General features: G+C 42.5%; 1 protein-coding gene across 1 annotated transcript; it reads right to left on the minus strand.

Annotated features, from left to right (window-relative positions):
• Nucleotides 1–646: 646 nt before the first annotated feature.
• Nucleotides 647–6,785, minus strand: LOC124146341. The gene is made up of 5 exons (XM_046516585.2): nucleotides 6,643–6,785; nucleotides 4,812–4,922; nucleotides 4,012–4,134; nucleotides 2,717–2,836; nucleotides 647–2,121 (listed from the first exon to the last, which is right to left on the minus strand). Exons 2-5 carry the CDS (start codon nucleotides 4,915–4,917, stop codon nucleotides 1,946–1,948), a joined length of 525 nt encoding a protein of 174 aa, XP_046372541.1. The 5' UTR covers nucleotides 4,918–4,922; nucleotides 6,643–6,785; the 3' UTR covers nucleotides 647–1,945.
• Nucleotides 6,786–15,486: the final 8,701 nt, after the last annotated feature.

The following is a 15,486-nucleotide window of genomic DNA, read 5'->3' on the forward strand; positions in this document are numbered from 1 at the left end:
TCCAGACCCGAGACTAAGAGGCGACTAACGGGATCGATTGGTCAGATTGGAATTTGTTGATTAATGTCATCCTATCCAAATTCCCTAGTTCGATGCGCATGATGCCAATCACTGGATTATCTTGTCCAGACTCGATTATTTACAGTCCGCCATCAAGCAGCTGGAATATTGCTGCGAGCGGCGTTAAACGACAAACAAACAAAACACAAAGTCATGCTCCACGTGTTTTCGTCAATGCGCCATGACGACACGATCGACACGTGCACTGTCGCAGTCGGCTGCAAGCGAACGCTCAGCCCAGTGGCCCACGACAAACCGTGTGAGACTGTTGTTATCGAAAGCACGGTTTATATAAAATACCATGCAGATCTTCGGGTTTAATTGTCAGACCGTGATTTTTCGAAAAATGTATATGAAGCGTACATAAAATCTTTAAATGTCAGTTTCTTTGTGTTTCGCATCTTCTGTCACTAAAATATTTTCAAAATACATCCAGTACAATTACAGTGTGTTAAGGGCGAGTTCACTCCACTATCAGGTCCTGTCACTGAAATCATTACTTCATAATTCAGATAATTACAAGGGCGCGTCTATATCAGTAGGTTATGACATTCAAACCAGCGATTAGAAATAAATATACATCAACTATGACAGAATAATGTCATGTATTTGTTTCAGATTGACAGTCGGGGTAACATACAGACAAAAACAGGAAATTCGACAATCATCAGACAATTTTGGCATATTTTCCAAGCGGATTAACTTTAAACACCGGACTTGTTGGGTGGAGAAAAGAGTCGTGGCACTGTAAATTAATCTGGACATCGTTCCACTTGACGGCGTTCTTGCAGTCCCAACCGAGACGCCCAGTTAAAGTCATCTGCTCGCTTACCGGAAGTATTCCCCATTCAAAGTCATCACCGCATCTCCAGCTAGTTGGTGCTCACACGCGAATCCAACATCCAACCAACATCAATTGATGCATCGTCTTCATTTGTCAAGGTTTGGCTACAGGCATTTCCCGCAATATACCAACTCCCCCCTTACACTTCACTGCGTCCCTCATTACCGTTTCTCCTGATCAACAACCCTTACACTTGCCTCGATCTAACGATAGCTATCTATCCCATTTAATCCCCCATCTTTTGTTCCGTAAATGTGTTGACTCAGCCATCCAGTCTAACAAGTCATGAATTGTGGCTTTCTATTTCTGTGAATCGTCCCCACCCGGTCTTCTCCCATCTTCCTGATGCAATGGAGTAAACTAACTATAAAAGTCCAGTCTCAGCCCTGGCCGAGCTAGGCTGCAATTTCGTGGCTCGATTGTAGCGCCATCTCTTATTGACCAATCAATTCCACCTATCACATTACTTGCATTTGCTTCAAACAAAATGGCGGCGCCCAACCAAAACGATGTGATCGATAATAAAGATCTAGATTATAATAAAACGGGTCTTACCTCGCGAAGTTCATCAAATTATCTGAGAAACTTGATTAAAAACATGAAAAGATTTGGAAAATATATGACAACGCCGAGTTGACGTTACACATGCTTTGCAATTCCTGCAATCGACCTAAATCAGAACAGGAGTTTAAGAATCGGATGTTGACTTCGTTACGCGATTTTTGGATCGACATAGACTCGTTAGTCCAACTAAACTATACTCCGAAATTGCAGCCAAGTTCGGCAAGGGTCGAAACTGTACTTTTGTAGTCAGTTAATTCCCTTGCCTCGGGAAGATGGTCTCCTCCCATCCGGCCCTCAGACCCCCAACTGTCTGTCTCACTTTCTACATGCAACATAGAACAACATACCCACCCCCATTCTCAAACCTGTTGTAACCCCGTGGGGATTGGGTTTAGCTCTACTCCTTGACCCGCCTTCTGTGTAACCCTTACCCCTAAATACATACCTCTAGTCCCTCACCCCCCAAACGATACAGCCCTACTGCTGCCTGCCTCTTTGTCTGTCCCACCAGGCCTGGCTGCTTGGGTTGTTGCAGCTGTAGCTGATGACGGTGGGGGTGGTGGTGCAGGTGCAGCCTTGGTAGATGCGGCCGTTGACGTGGTAGGGGAAGCGCTCACCCGGGCGACGGCATTTACCACTGACATCGCGGCACCCTGGAGCAACAGCGGAGTAATGGTAAAAACAGCTGGCGGATAATGAACATAAACACACAGATCAGAGAAAAAACTGGCACTTAGGGAGCAAACGTTTGATTTACTCTGAAAAATTATTTTTTAAAATTAATGTATTTTACACATGGCTCGCATGGCAGAAAATACATAATATGCTCTTTTCTTGAAGACAAGTGTCCATAATTCGTAATGATAATTAATGAAAGCGAAATAAACTCCTCAACATTTAAAGAAAAGATGCTCACCCTAAACCAATCAAAGCCCCATCCCCCAAAATTTAGAAATTCTAGAGCTGACATGGTCAATTCATGTACACAGCTAAAATGAGTTAAAAGGCCCAGGTGCGAAAATAATCGGAAATATTTACAGGATAGCATGCTTTAAACATGATTTCAGTAACAGTTGATGTGGGAGGAAAGCCCGAAGTGATGCAGGTGTTTGGCGTTCACTGATTTGTTGAAACCCAGGAGCACGGACACGGTATTGACAAACCAAGAAACATAATCAGGGCGAATTTGTGATGCCGATAGCAAATATTTTGTTAATAGACTAAAACTACATATCTCCACCAACTCACCTGACCGCAGTCTCTTAATTTCGTACGAGTTGTGGGCTTGCTTCTGACAGGAGTAGGTGTGGCAGTCACTAGCGAACCAGGTGCTGCCGAGTGGGTGACAGGACCCGTCGTGGGGACAACCTGTAAAGATACAGTCGGTATATCCAGTGCTCAGAGTAACACAACCTTGATTAGCCAGGGTATTCGTCGGTTACGGTCCGGGCACCAATAACAGAATTCCTGGAGTTTTCTGTTTAGCGTTCCCGGGGCTATCTGCTTTTCAAATGTGGCGCTCCCGGGCCGTCAGCATTACTGCTGTAACATATTGCAGGCGTATGTTTTGTTTGTTTGTTGTTTAACGCCGCACTCAGCAATATTCCATATATATAACGGCGGTGTGTAACTTATCGAGTCTGGACCAGACAATCCAGTGATTGACATCATGAACATCGATCCACACAATTGGGATACGATGACATGCATCAACCAGGTCAGCGAGTCTGACCATCCGATCCCGTTAGTCGTCTTTTACGACAAGCATAGTCGCCTTTTACGGCAAGCATGGGTTGCTGAAGACCTATTCTACCCCGGATCTTCACGGGTGGCCAGGTGTATGAATTCATTGGTGATGGTGGAACCAAGTATCTACATCTACATACCCATGAAGGATTAACGTTGGTCGGAAACGTGACAAAATAAATATTGTTTTCTTAACCACGTGTATTTCATTTCGTGGCCTTCAGATTGGAGAAGACGGGCCATTTTAAATGGACAAACAGAAGACGCTAGTGACCAAGGGGAGGTGGGAAACGTATCCATCATTTGATGGACAGTGTTATTGATGCAATGAACCAATAAGGTAAACTTGGTATCACAACCCAATAAATATGCAAATGAGGTACCCCAAAGAACTACTTTTCATTAGCTCTTTTCTTCGTTGCAATTTCAACTTGCTCAATGGACAGTCACTGAACTTTCTAATAGGTATAGATAGATGCTTCTCAAAGCGTTCCTGTTTCTGTACACAAGTATGGCATCAAATAATTTGGTACTGAAGGATAAATAGGGCAGTTTACATAGTATTGTAATCACACGGGGTTTCTAATGATACGTAATTGTGTTTTAAACATCGATTATTTTAAGAATAATATTATAGGGTAGTGAAAAAATGACACGGAATCACTGCTAATCTCAAATTTCCTATGGTATATAATGAAGAAAGTATACATTCTGATCAGTGAGCAAATGTTACTGAAAAACATATTTAGATTAAAGTGCCAGTGTTGTTTTTGGAATTATTTTGAATAAACACTCACCTGTTTCAAATACTCTCGCTCTGCCAAACTCGCACCTGAACTTGAGACAGGGGGATCGGCGGGTGTTGAAGACTTCACCATGCCTGAAGACACCTTCACTGGTGTAGCAGTAGCCCCGCTGGTCTGGAGTGAGTGAGTGAGTGAGTGAGTGAGTATGGTTTTACGCCGCTTTCAGCAATAGTCCAGCAATATCACGGCGGGGGACACCAGAAATGGGCTTCACACATTGTACCCATGTGGGGATTCGAACCCGAGCCTTCGGCGTGATAAGCGAACGCTTTAACCATTAGGCTACCCGACCGCCCACGCTTGAGCTCCAACAACATGGTCATTTATAAACGATTCAAATTTTCGCATTTTCTTCCATAAATGAATGTGGTCAGTTTCCAACCTGTTGTTCAAACATGATCAATATAATTGTAAGGTTTTAAATAGTTGTAGCAAATAAAGTAAAACTTTAAATTAAGATAATTAAGCAATGTCGTTATCAGAAATATATGTTAAAATGTTACCTGTTTCTGGTTTGTGTACATGGGTGAGGATGGTATGACGCGACATGGATAGTATGGATAGTGGATAGTGGATAGTATGTGCATGAGTGAATGACCATTGTTTTACACGGCAGTCAGAACGATTCAAGCTTTTCACAATAAACAAGTATCGTTGCCCTTTACGGCAAGTCTGGGTTGCTGAAGACCTATTCTACCCCTGGTCTCGCCCCGACGTGAACATGATATTCTCGTGACTACCTTTTCCTACCAGGAATCACCACTGTGTGTTTATGTATGCGTCAAACTTACCTCCAGTCGCCCTGCTCATCCTACTCGCCCTCCGCTCACTGACAGGGGTGGCGAGTACGCCCGACAGACCAGCAATCAGCAGTACACACAAGAACCCTTCCATCATGGCTTCTGTAGACAGGGAAATAACTTCAAGTTAATATAATGAGTAGAACTTTCTCCTTCATTACAGGTGCCAACGAGACTTCAAGTGAGGCGAGGGGCGGTCGGGTAGCCTAGTGGTTAAAGCGTTCGCTCGTCATGCCGAAGACCCGGGTTCGATTCCCGACATGGGTACAATGTGTGAAGCCCATTTCTGGTGACCCCCGCCGTGATATTGCTGGAATACCGCTAAAAGCGGCGTAAAACCATACTCACTCACTCACTCAAGTGAGGCGACATGAGAGTCATTACGGATGAGTAGTCCTGAGTGAAAGATCAGCGTGATTAAACTTCAAGTCTTTGGTCTTCTTGACGAGGGTCCTGTAGTTCCAAGTTTTGAGCAGGTTATTCTATATATTACGTCATTTTAGTGAATGAGTGATTTGGTTTGAACGCCGCTTTTGACAGTATTCCAGTTATATCACGGCGTGTCAGCTTAATGGGGGAGGAAAGTCCGAAGTGGTTCAGGTCTTAGACGTTTAAGGTGAAACCCACAAGCACGTGTATGGTGCTGACAAACCTAGAAACATAATTGGGCCGAACTCGGGATTCGAACCCACAATCATAGGTTTCTGGCGAGCCCAAGGGACGCACAGCGAATTACGGCGCCTAAGACGACCGGGCCACCCATGACTCACATTTATAAGAGTTAAAAACTAAAACGCAGTCACATCCATTACAACAAAATAAGTGTCGCTATATGGCTGAAATAATGCCGATGCGACGCTAAATTTTAACTCACAACAAAATAAGTAAAAAACGCATAACCATTTAAACTGTGTTTAAAATAAGAAATTGGTCATTCATGATGACGCCATTGCAATGGGAGCGGTTTATGCGGTTTTAAATAACACTTCGGTGGCGTTTCCTCCAGAGGGGGGAGGTGTGGCAGATCGTTGACGTATACCACTTTGAGAATCAAACAACCCTGGATATGGTGTTGACACATCAGCTATCATTATCAGAGGGATTCTGTGACTCGAGACCGCCTCCGTGGTCTAGTGGTAGAGCGTCCGCCCGGAGAGCGGAAGGTCCGGGGTTCGATCCCCGGCCGCGTCATACCTAAAGACGTTAAAAGATGGTACTTGTTGTTAACCTGTCTGGCGCTCGGCATTGAGGGGCTAAAACAAGGACTGGTCGGCTCGGAGTCAGTATACTGCGTCTGAGTGGGATATTCATGTTAAACTGCGGCTCTCAGTGAGCTAGCACTATAAATCGGCATCAGTCCGGACTAGTACAAGCAGCCACACAAACACACACACGTGCATGCACGTCGCTATATAAGCGCAATAATCTTGGACGCGACGTTAAACCCAATTTCACCTCACCTCACTGTGATTCGAACCCCGTGAATTCGCTGCGAGTTCCGCCTTCTTTTCCGTTACGGAAAAGAAGAACTTAGCGGGATTGTTACAGAATTCAGTGGAATGGCCATCATTTGAGTATAAATGTAAGGTAATTTCAACAGCAATTCAAAATATTGCTAAGTACTTGACACATGCTTTTCCTAAGATACCCAATAAACACGTCTATTTCGCATGGACATTGTGCCATTACTGCAATTGAAGTTAATAAAATAAAGGTATTTACATGTCAAACTCCGTGACGTGTATTTGGATTCTGTCTATAAAATCGAAATTGAACTGAATAATTGTTAACAACGGCAAAATGTACGATCTGAGCTACGCACCTCAACGTCTGTATCCTGTCGATGACAACGTCGTTCTGATGCCGCTGATGCCCCAACATCCGAGTTTCAGCGGCAGAGTGATTCAACAACAAGCAATTAGCCTAGGATCAACCAGTTCAATCACAGTGCAGCTGGAAATAAACCTACTTAATTGTCGAAACATTACTCATCTTGCAACACAAGAACAGGCTGTCAGTAAAGAAGTTAATGTGACGAATTATGAGTACTTATGTACACTGGTAAAAAGGTATTTGACATAAGCCTTCATACCCACTGGTCCAAATGAACCAATGGACCTTTGACTTAGAAATGACAGTATGTATATGTGACCTTTCTTATACAATGTTTAAGTATGGAAATTGATACTTAATTAAAGCTGATTTTAATATAAGTGAATAATTGCGTTTGGAAATTTTGTAGGGGCAGATGTCTTAAATAATGCCTATTTTCCTTCCCAACCAATATTTACCTATTCAATAACTTATAATAAGCAGGAAAAAGGCCTAGAAAAAAACATTATTATTATATGAGTTCTAAGATTGATATGTTTGTAATATTTTGCGATCATATCTCTCTCTCTCTCTCTCTCTCTCTCTCTCTCTCTCTCTCTCTCTCTCTCTCTCTCTCTCTCTATATATATATATATATATATACATACATAAAATCATACATATATATATGCATACTGTTTGACCCCGATAATCGGGAAATCCACATTGCGGGAAATTTCTGTTTGTGATGTCTACACATATACACTGGACACTCCACATACCAATAATTCGTTTATTCTAAAAGGTGTTAATCCGGACGTTTTCCCGGCATTGATGCTGTCTGGATTAAAGGTTTGACTTTATATGTTTATCATCAGAAGGAATAAACAACATGTATGTATACTCTAATGAACTTTCAGCACGGTCCTCACTTGAAATAAGTGGCAGTTGCTTCTTGGCACGTGCCTGTACCAGTGTCCCTCATGTCTCCAACAGGACGTCCAGGGCACTTCGTGCAATAACACTTGATGTGTGACGTCGAAACACACTTCCTTTGATCTCGGCCGGCGGAAGGAGATTGGTGCAACAGATAACAGTATGACATCAACACACTTGCGGATGATGTTTCCCGAATAGAGGAATAATGCATGTCACTCTGTGTCGACAGGGCTTTATGACCTACGATTCATTTCTCTGAGTGACCCGTGAATACCCGGGTTAGAATAGGTCTTCGGCAACCCATGCTTGCCGTGAAAGGCGACTAACGGGATCGGTAGGTCAGGCTCGGTAACTTGGTTGATGCATGTCATCGTATTCAAATTGCGTGGATCGATGCTCATGATGTCAATCACTTGATTGTCTGGTTCAGTCTCGATTATTTACAGACGGCCGTCATACAGCTGGAATATTGCTGAGTGCGGCGTTAAACAACAAACAAAAATTTCTCTGAGTAGAAGAACGTAAGAATGGTTTGAACTCACAAAACTGGACATTAACATATGTTGTGTGTGTTAAACATGAGAACAATTAATATTTTTCAGCATTTGCCCCCTCAGAATATCAAACGGACATCCTCGCTCTGGCATGCTTAGTCCACACTTAGACCGCCTCTGTGGTCTAGTGGCAGAGCGTCCGCCCGGAGAGCGGAAGGGCCGCGGCCGCGTCACACCAAAAGACGCTAAAATATGGTGCTTTTTGTTACCCTGCCTAGCGCTCGGCATAAGGGGCTAAAACAAGGACTGTTCGGCTCGGGGTCAGTATACTGTGTCTGAGTGGGGTATTTATGTTAAACTGCGGCATGATATCTCAGTGGGCTTGCACTATCAAATCGGCATTAGTCCCGACCAGTACAAGTAGCCACATACACACGCACTCGTGTATGCACGTCGCTATATAAGTGCAATAACATTGAATGCTACGTTAAAGCCCGTTTCACCTCACTTAGTCCAGAACTTTATTTTAAGTTATGTGAACACTTATTTCTTTCTTATTGCATGGACGCAAGACGAGATTAGTCATACCGTATTTATACATATTTCAGTCTGTGAAGTATTCTACATACCGTATTTATAGCATATATCAGTCTCTGAAGGATTCTACATACCGTATTTATACATGTATCAGTCCCCGAAGGATTCTCCACATACTGTATTTATACATATACCTGTCCCTGAAGGATTCTCCACATACTGTATTTATACATGCACCTGTCCCTGAAGGATTCTCGACATACTGTATTTATACATGCACCTGTCCTTGAAGGATTCTCAACATACTGTATTTATACATGCACCTGTCCCTGAAGGATTCTCCACATACTGTATTTATACATGCACCTGTCCCTGAAGGATTCTCCACATACTGTATTTATACATGCACCTGTCCCTGAAGGATTCTCCACATATTGTATTTATACATGCACCTGTCCCTGAAGGATTCTCCACATACTGTATTTATACATGCACATGTCCCTGAAGGATTCTCAACATACTGTATTTAGACATGCACCTGTCCCTGAAGGATTGTCAACATACTGTATTTATACATGCACCTGTCCCTGAAGGATTCTCCACATACCGTATTTATACACGTATCAATCTCCGAAGGTTTTTAAAAAACCGAAATGACACATGTATCAGTCTTTGAAGGATTCCACATACCGTATTTAATATCGCATACCGTATTATTGTATATTAGTGCCTGAATGATTATGTAGCACATTTGATCACATGTTTCTGATTTCTGTTTAAAATAAAAATTTCTTGTCATAAACATGCTTAAGCGGTTCACAGACGAATGCAGCAATGATAACATACCATTTTGACATTAAAATTCCATGGACCCTACACTGCAATACTGAATAGCTTGGAACGAAGAAAATGTTGTAAGTGTAAATTTTAGACTGAGTTCTGTAATGTGTATTGCAAGACTTATATGGCTGTTCACGTTGAGGTTTCGCTCGTTCAGATTGTTAAAGATCATGAAAGTTTTACAAAATTCAAACAAAAAGTAATAGAATAGAGTTAAGAAAACTAAAGTAAGAAAGTAAGATTTTTGCCAGTGTTTTTTGCATTTATAACGGTAAGGGAAAACTCCAAAGTTTGTCCCTCGTTTAATATTTCAGTGTACGATTGTTTGACCACAGTTAAGCTTTCAGAGCATACTTCTGATATTTTATACAGAAGGAAGGAGATGCTCTGATCCATACACAATAGCTCTAACATATAATGCCAGAACCAGTTGCAGCTAGGTCAGCGTCGAAATCGAGTGGTTTTGGGTACAAAGTTTGAAGCTCATTTCTGGTGTCCCCCGCCGTGATGTTGCTGGAATGTTGCTTAAAGCGGCGTGAATCCATACTTACTGACCAAAGCCATAATATAAACTTCAAGAAAAGTCACAGATCCAATAGAGAGTGTAAGCATGTTTTCCAACCCTGCCTTGCGAAGCACGACTCGATTTGTAAAATTATTTTGCCTCTAAGCATATAAGTGACACATGAGTATTACCGACGACACGTGACACTGTATAATTGAGTGCAACAAGCGAACGTCATTTTCCAACAAGACAACGCCCGACCTCACACGGCAGGACTGACAACAGCCTTTTTCAGGAATCACAACATCTAGGTAGGTCCTGCCATGGCTCTCAAGGTCTCCAGATTAAAACCCAATCGAACATTTATGGGATGCACTGGATCAACGACTGCGAGCGCGTTAGCTTCAACCGCAGAAACTCCGACAGTTGACAGAAGCACTGCAGGAAGAGTGGGTGAACATTCCCCAGGTCACAATTCGGGACCGGATCAGATTGCTTCCATGAGACAATGATACCAGGCAGATCTGGCCTCTAATGGTGGCCATACAAGATACTGAGAACAAATGACCTTCACCTTAAAATCTACTGTTTCATGTATAACATATACAACCTGGGCCAGTGACAATGATGTGTGCAAATTTTGAACAATCGATTACCATAAGTTGAACATTTATATGAAATTTAAAATATACATCTCAAATGACTTTTGTGTTTCGTTGCGTTTTTTTAATTGCCACCAATTTCTGTACTTCTGTTTCATATCACCATGTCCGTGCTGGAGGTTTTCACTAACGCGGTAAACGCAAAAAAAGTTTTGGCGTTCATCTTTGACTCACTCCAACCAAACTAAATACCGTTGTAGAAGCTGCGTTAAACTCATTCACTCTCTCAATTATCCAGTGTCACGTGTCGTCGGCAATATAAGAAGAGGGTGTGGGATGTTGGTCTGGGAGTGATTGTAAAATAAAAAGCGACATGGCGTCATCCCGAGTCGTGGAACCGACACGCTGAGATAACAATGTAATTATATCATTACCACCGACTCATGAACACACAGGAAGCCATTCAGAGCATAAGCCATTAAGTGTGTACACTCCTAGATTCACTGCAAATTCTTTTATTTGAATATATAATAATTATTATAATTGCCACAGCAGTTCCACGCTGGTAGTTAAAGTGGTGTGTTTGTGATCCCAATTCAGATCACCGTAAGGGTCTCTCATTCCACTCTTGTGCCACTTATATGCTTAGAGGCAAAATAATGTTACAAATCGAGTCATGCTTCGTAAGACTGGGGTCGGGAAACATGCTTACACACTCTATTGGATCTGTGACTTTTCTTGAAGTTTGTATTATGGCTTTGGTCAGTGAGTATGGATTCACGCCGCTTCAAGCAACATTATCACGGCAGGGGACACCAGAAATGAGCTTCATACTTTGTACCCATGTGGGGAATCGAACCCAGGTCTTCGGCGTGACAAGTGAACGCTCAACCACTAGGCTATCCCACAAATTTAAACATAATCTAATACATGTAGTATACAAATAGTAAAGAAATCAGTGAAGTGAGTTGACACCAAGTATACATGTAGCAACGGGCGGTTGTATATCGTGGCGTTTGGGTCAGCGCTGGAAGGGGTCCGGAAGTGGTTGCCGGGTAGCCTCCCTTGGATGGTCGTATGGTATGGTGACTTGAAATCGGCGAACTTTTTGCGAACACATACAGTTATCGTACAACGTTCGTTTAAGGGGTGGGAACAGACGGTGTAGTAGTAGTCCATGCAGCCTACAACACAGAGAGATCAGAATGAACAACACATCACGAAAACATGCCGCAGAACCTGACTGACTACCGAATATTTTACCGTTAATAATTTCGACATGTCAAAACAAAATGTAAAACGTGTAGGAACGTAATTTCTCTCAAGCTATTAAATCATCTGGAATTAATTATAACGAAATACACCGAACAGGGGACTCCTCCAACTTATCTGGGGATCGAAAACGGTTTAGTCGATATAAAAGGGGAGATAATTTAAGTCGTTTTGTCGCAAAATTACGTCCCTCGATACACGTGTCAATCCTCTGGTTGCAAGACTCAATGCGACAGTAAGAGCGAGTGAGTGAGTTGGGGTTAACGCCGCTTTTAACACTATTCCAGTTATATAACGGCGTTTCGGCTTAATGTGGGAAGAAAGCCCGAAGTAATGCGGGTCTGAGACGTTTACCACTTCGGTGAAACCTACGAGCACGGCGACAGTAAGACATCACAAGATACATTTAGTAGCTTAGGCTTATTTATAGTCTCAGACGCTACACACAAAGAAAACTGCTGCTGCTATTGTGAATACACAAGGAATTAAACCCAGTATTACAAAATACATTCTTTCCCAGGCCGTTCTTTTTGTGAACTGGAAAACATCTACATGAAAACCACTACCTGAGAAGCATTACTGTTTTATTTCAAAATCTAAATAAATGAGACGTGCTATATAAGTTTCCATGTTATGCCGACTCGTTGCTCTATATACTGTCAAAGAGCACTTACAAAAGGACAATACATGTATTCTGTTTCTCACAAGAACAACCTGCGGTGTACTGATCTTATACGAGATCAAAGTATTAATACAGTCTCATTAAAATCAGATCTAAGTTCTCGCTGCCGCTATAAAAAGATCTGAGGACATCCCATTACGTGTCATTTTCGCGAACTTTGACCGACCACTGAAACGAATAACAAGAAGTCGATATCAGCCAATGAGAAAGCAGCTTTCTCGATCTTTACGGCACTCCTTTCAACTTCCATTTCAGACTACGCTTGAAAAATATCTTGACACAGTTCTCGGTCAAAATTTTGAAAACTGAACAAACGAACATTCCGGAATGTCTAATATATGGTTGCGATTGTATGGCAGAGCTTCCCACGTACTGTGCAACGTCTCCACCGTTCAAATCTTTATCCCACGGAAGCGCGAGACAGACAATAATTTTGACGGAATCAGTCGTACGGGCCGTAACTGTCGTTCGGAATACCCCGTGTTAACGTTTACGAGGTTGCATGATTAGAAAACACATTCCGACTCTCATTTTCATGATCTGGTAAGCGACGCGTTGATTGGTCGGATGAAAGGTCGTTCTGACGTGACCCTTAATGGGATGACCTCAGATATTTGTTTAGCGATCTGATTTTAATGAAATTGAGTAGCAATAGCGATTCATCCGTGATCTGTAAGAAAGCCGAGCATGAAAAGTGGGTCCTTGCCGGACGCATGCAATTGAATACATAATATAAGTATTGAGATCAATACCCCATGATTAACGAGCGACCTACCGTTCCCTTTGTAATGTCTAGGGTGCAATAAGTTTCAATTACCGCAATTACTGGTTCATATATCATCCCAGATTGATATAATTAACATCGTTAACATCACAGGAACATTTTGGCGCTTTCCGCTTCTCTTTAACAATGTTTAAGAACATAATGATTTAATTGCACACAGAGTATATAAAAACGTTGTATGAACGTGGACGTTTTCTTCTGACATTTATACACTGAAATCAAGTTTAATAAAAATGAGTGGATTAACTATGACCTTTCTGATGCGACAGCGGGCCATTACAGTTTATCAGACTTGTCTGCAGTTTGCTCCACTCCCTTGCTTACCTGTTTCGCGATCACATGGTCATAGTGTCATCACGGATTTTCAGAGATCATTCATATAATTTTCATAACTATTTTGCTTTTTACACCTAATGGAATCAGTTTCGGCAGAAAATCGAGACTGGCGATTCCCTGGCGTTGACGTGTTATGTTTACAAATACATAGGTGACAACAGGGTGTTTGCTGTGCGAGTACTGGCTGAGACAGGAGGCGACACCATGTAGTAGGAAACGTCGTGACCGAGGGGCATGGTGCATCTGTAGGTGTTGCCGTTGGTGCCAACACACGTCCTGCCCCCATCGTGACACCGCCCTTCAAATGGACAAGCTGGAGAAAACAAGGAACGACAAAATTAGTATAGACAGAAACAAGTAAACTTCCTTGTGATTACTTGTTCAATTGAATACCGCATTGCTGCGAAAGCCCTGAGAGAGGACAGGGGGCAAGGCATTTTGTTCAAGATGTATAATGAAGGAGTAAGTTGGATAATATGCCATTTTGAACAGTTTTCAGTTATATCACGGCGTGTCAGATTGATGAGAAAATTCTGAAATGATGCAGGTCTTAGGCGTTACCACGTTGGTGTAATTCACATGCAATTGCTATATATGGGTTTGAGAAAGCAAGAATGATAATCATGGCGTTCTGGGATTCGAACCCACAGTTACAGGGAATTGGAATCCTTAGATGACTGCCCAACACCCCCCTATCTCAAACATTTAAACAACGCCCCCACCAACCAATCCTCTAAGGGCAAACCAATCTGACACGCCGTAATGTAATTGAAACAAAGACCAGTGGGAAGGGGCAAAAACTAACGTTGTGCGCATGCATAACGGGGAATAAATTATTAGGTGTGTATTCATAGTCCTTTTGTCATTGGCTCTAACGATATTTTAAATGGCGAACCTCATTATTGCCTGGCTGCAGACCGGTCGCGTCATACCAAAAGACGCTAAAAGATGGTACTTGTCGTTACCCTGCCTGGCGCTCGGCTTTAAGGGACTAAAACAACGACTGGTCGGCTCGGAGTCACTGTACTGTGTCTTACTGGGGTATTCATGTTAAACTGCGGCATGGTATCTCAGTGTGCTAGCATTATAAAATCGGCATTAGTCCGGATAAGTACAAGCAGCTACACACACATACACACGTGCATGCACGTCGCTTTTTCAGTGCAATAATCTTGAGCGTGACGTTAAACCCAATTACACCCCTACTCACCTCATGTCTGCAGAACATTTAGCGTGAATACACGACTCGTTGACACATACCTCTACGTATCTTCTCTATAGATCCTGCGTTGAACCTGCAGCGTTCAAACTGCGATGATGACGGTGTGAAGATGTCTCCGTGAGGTACACACACCTATATAATCATCTACAGAATCCGAACTGAACTGTTGTAATTCTTTAGTCTACATGACACTACAGAAATGTGAGACATTAAAACTGCCCCCCCCCCCCCCCCCCACACACACACACACACACACACACACACTCAATCTCATTAAAATCAGATCTTAGATCTCGCTATCGCTAAACAAAGGTCTGAGGACATCACATTACGGGTCACGTCAGAACGACCTTTCATCCGACCAATCAATGCGTCGCTTACCAGTCGGAATGTGTTTTCTAATCATGCAACCTCGACAACGTTAAAACGGGGTATTCCGAACGACAGTGACGGCCCATGCGACTGATTCCGTCAAAATTATTGTCTGTCTCGCGCTTCCGTGGGATAAAGATTTGAACGGAGGAGGCGTTTCACAGCACGTGGGAAGCTCTGCCATACAATCGCAATCATATATTAGACATTCCGGAATGTTCGTTTGTTCATTTTTCAAATTTTTAATCGAGAACTGTGTCAACATATTT

Source organism: Haliotis rufescens, unplaced genomic scaffold (assembly GCF_023055435.1).
Source record: "Haliotis rufescens isolate VD_foot unplaced genomic scaffold, xgHalRufe1.0.p SCAF_11, whole genome shotgun sequence".
NCBI lineage: Eukaryota > Metazoa > Mollusca > Gastropoda > Lepetellida > Haliotidae > Haliotis > Haliotis rufescens.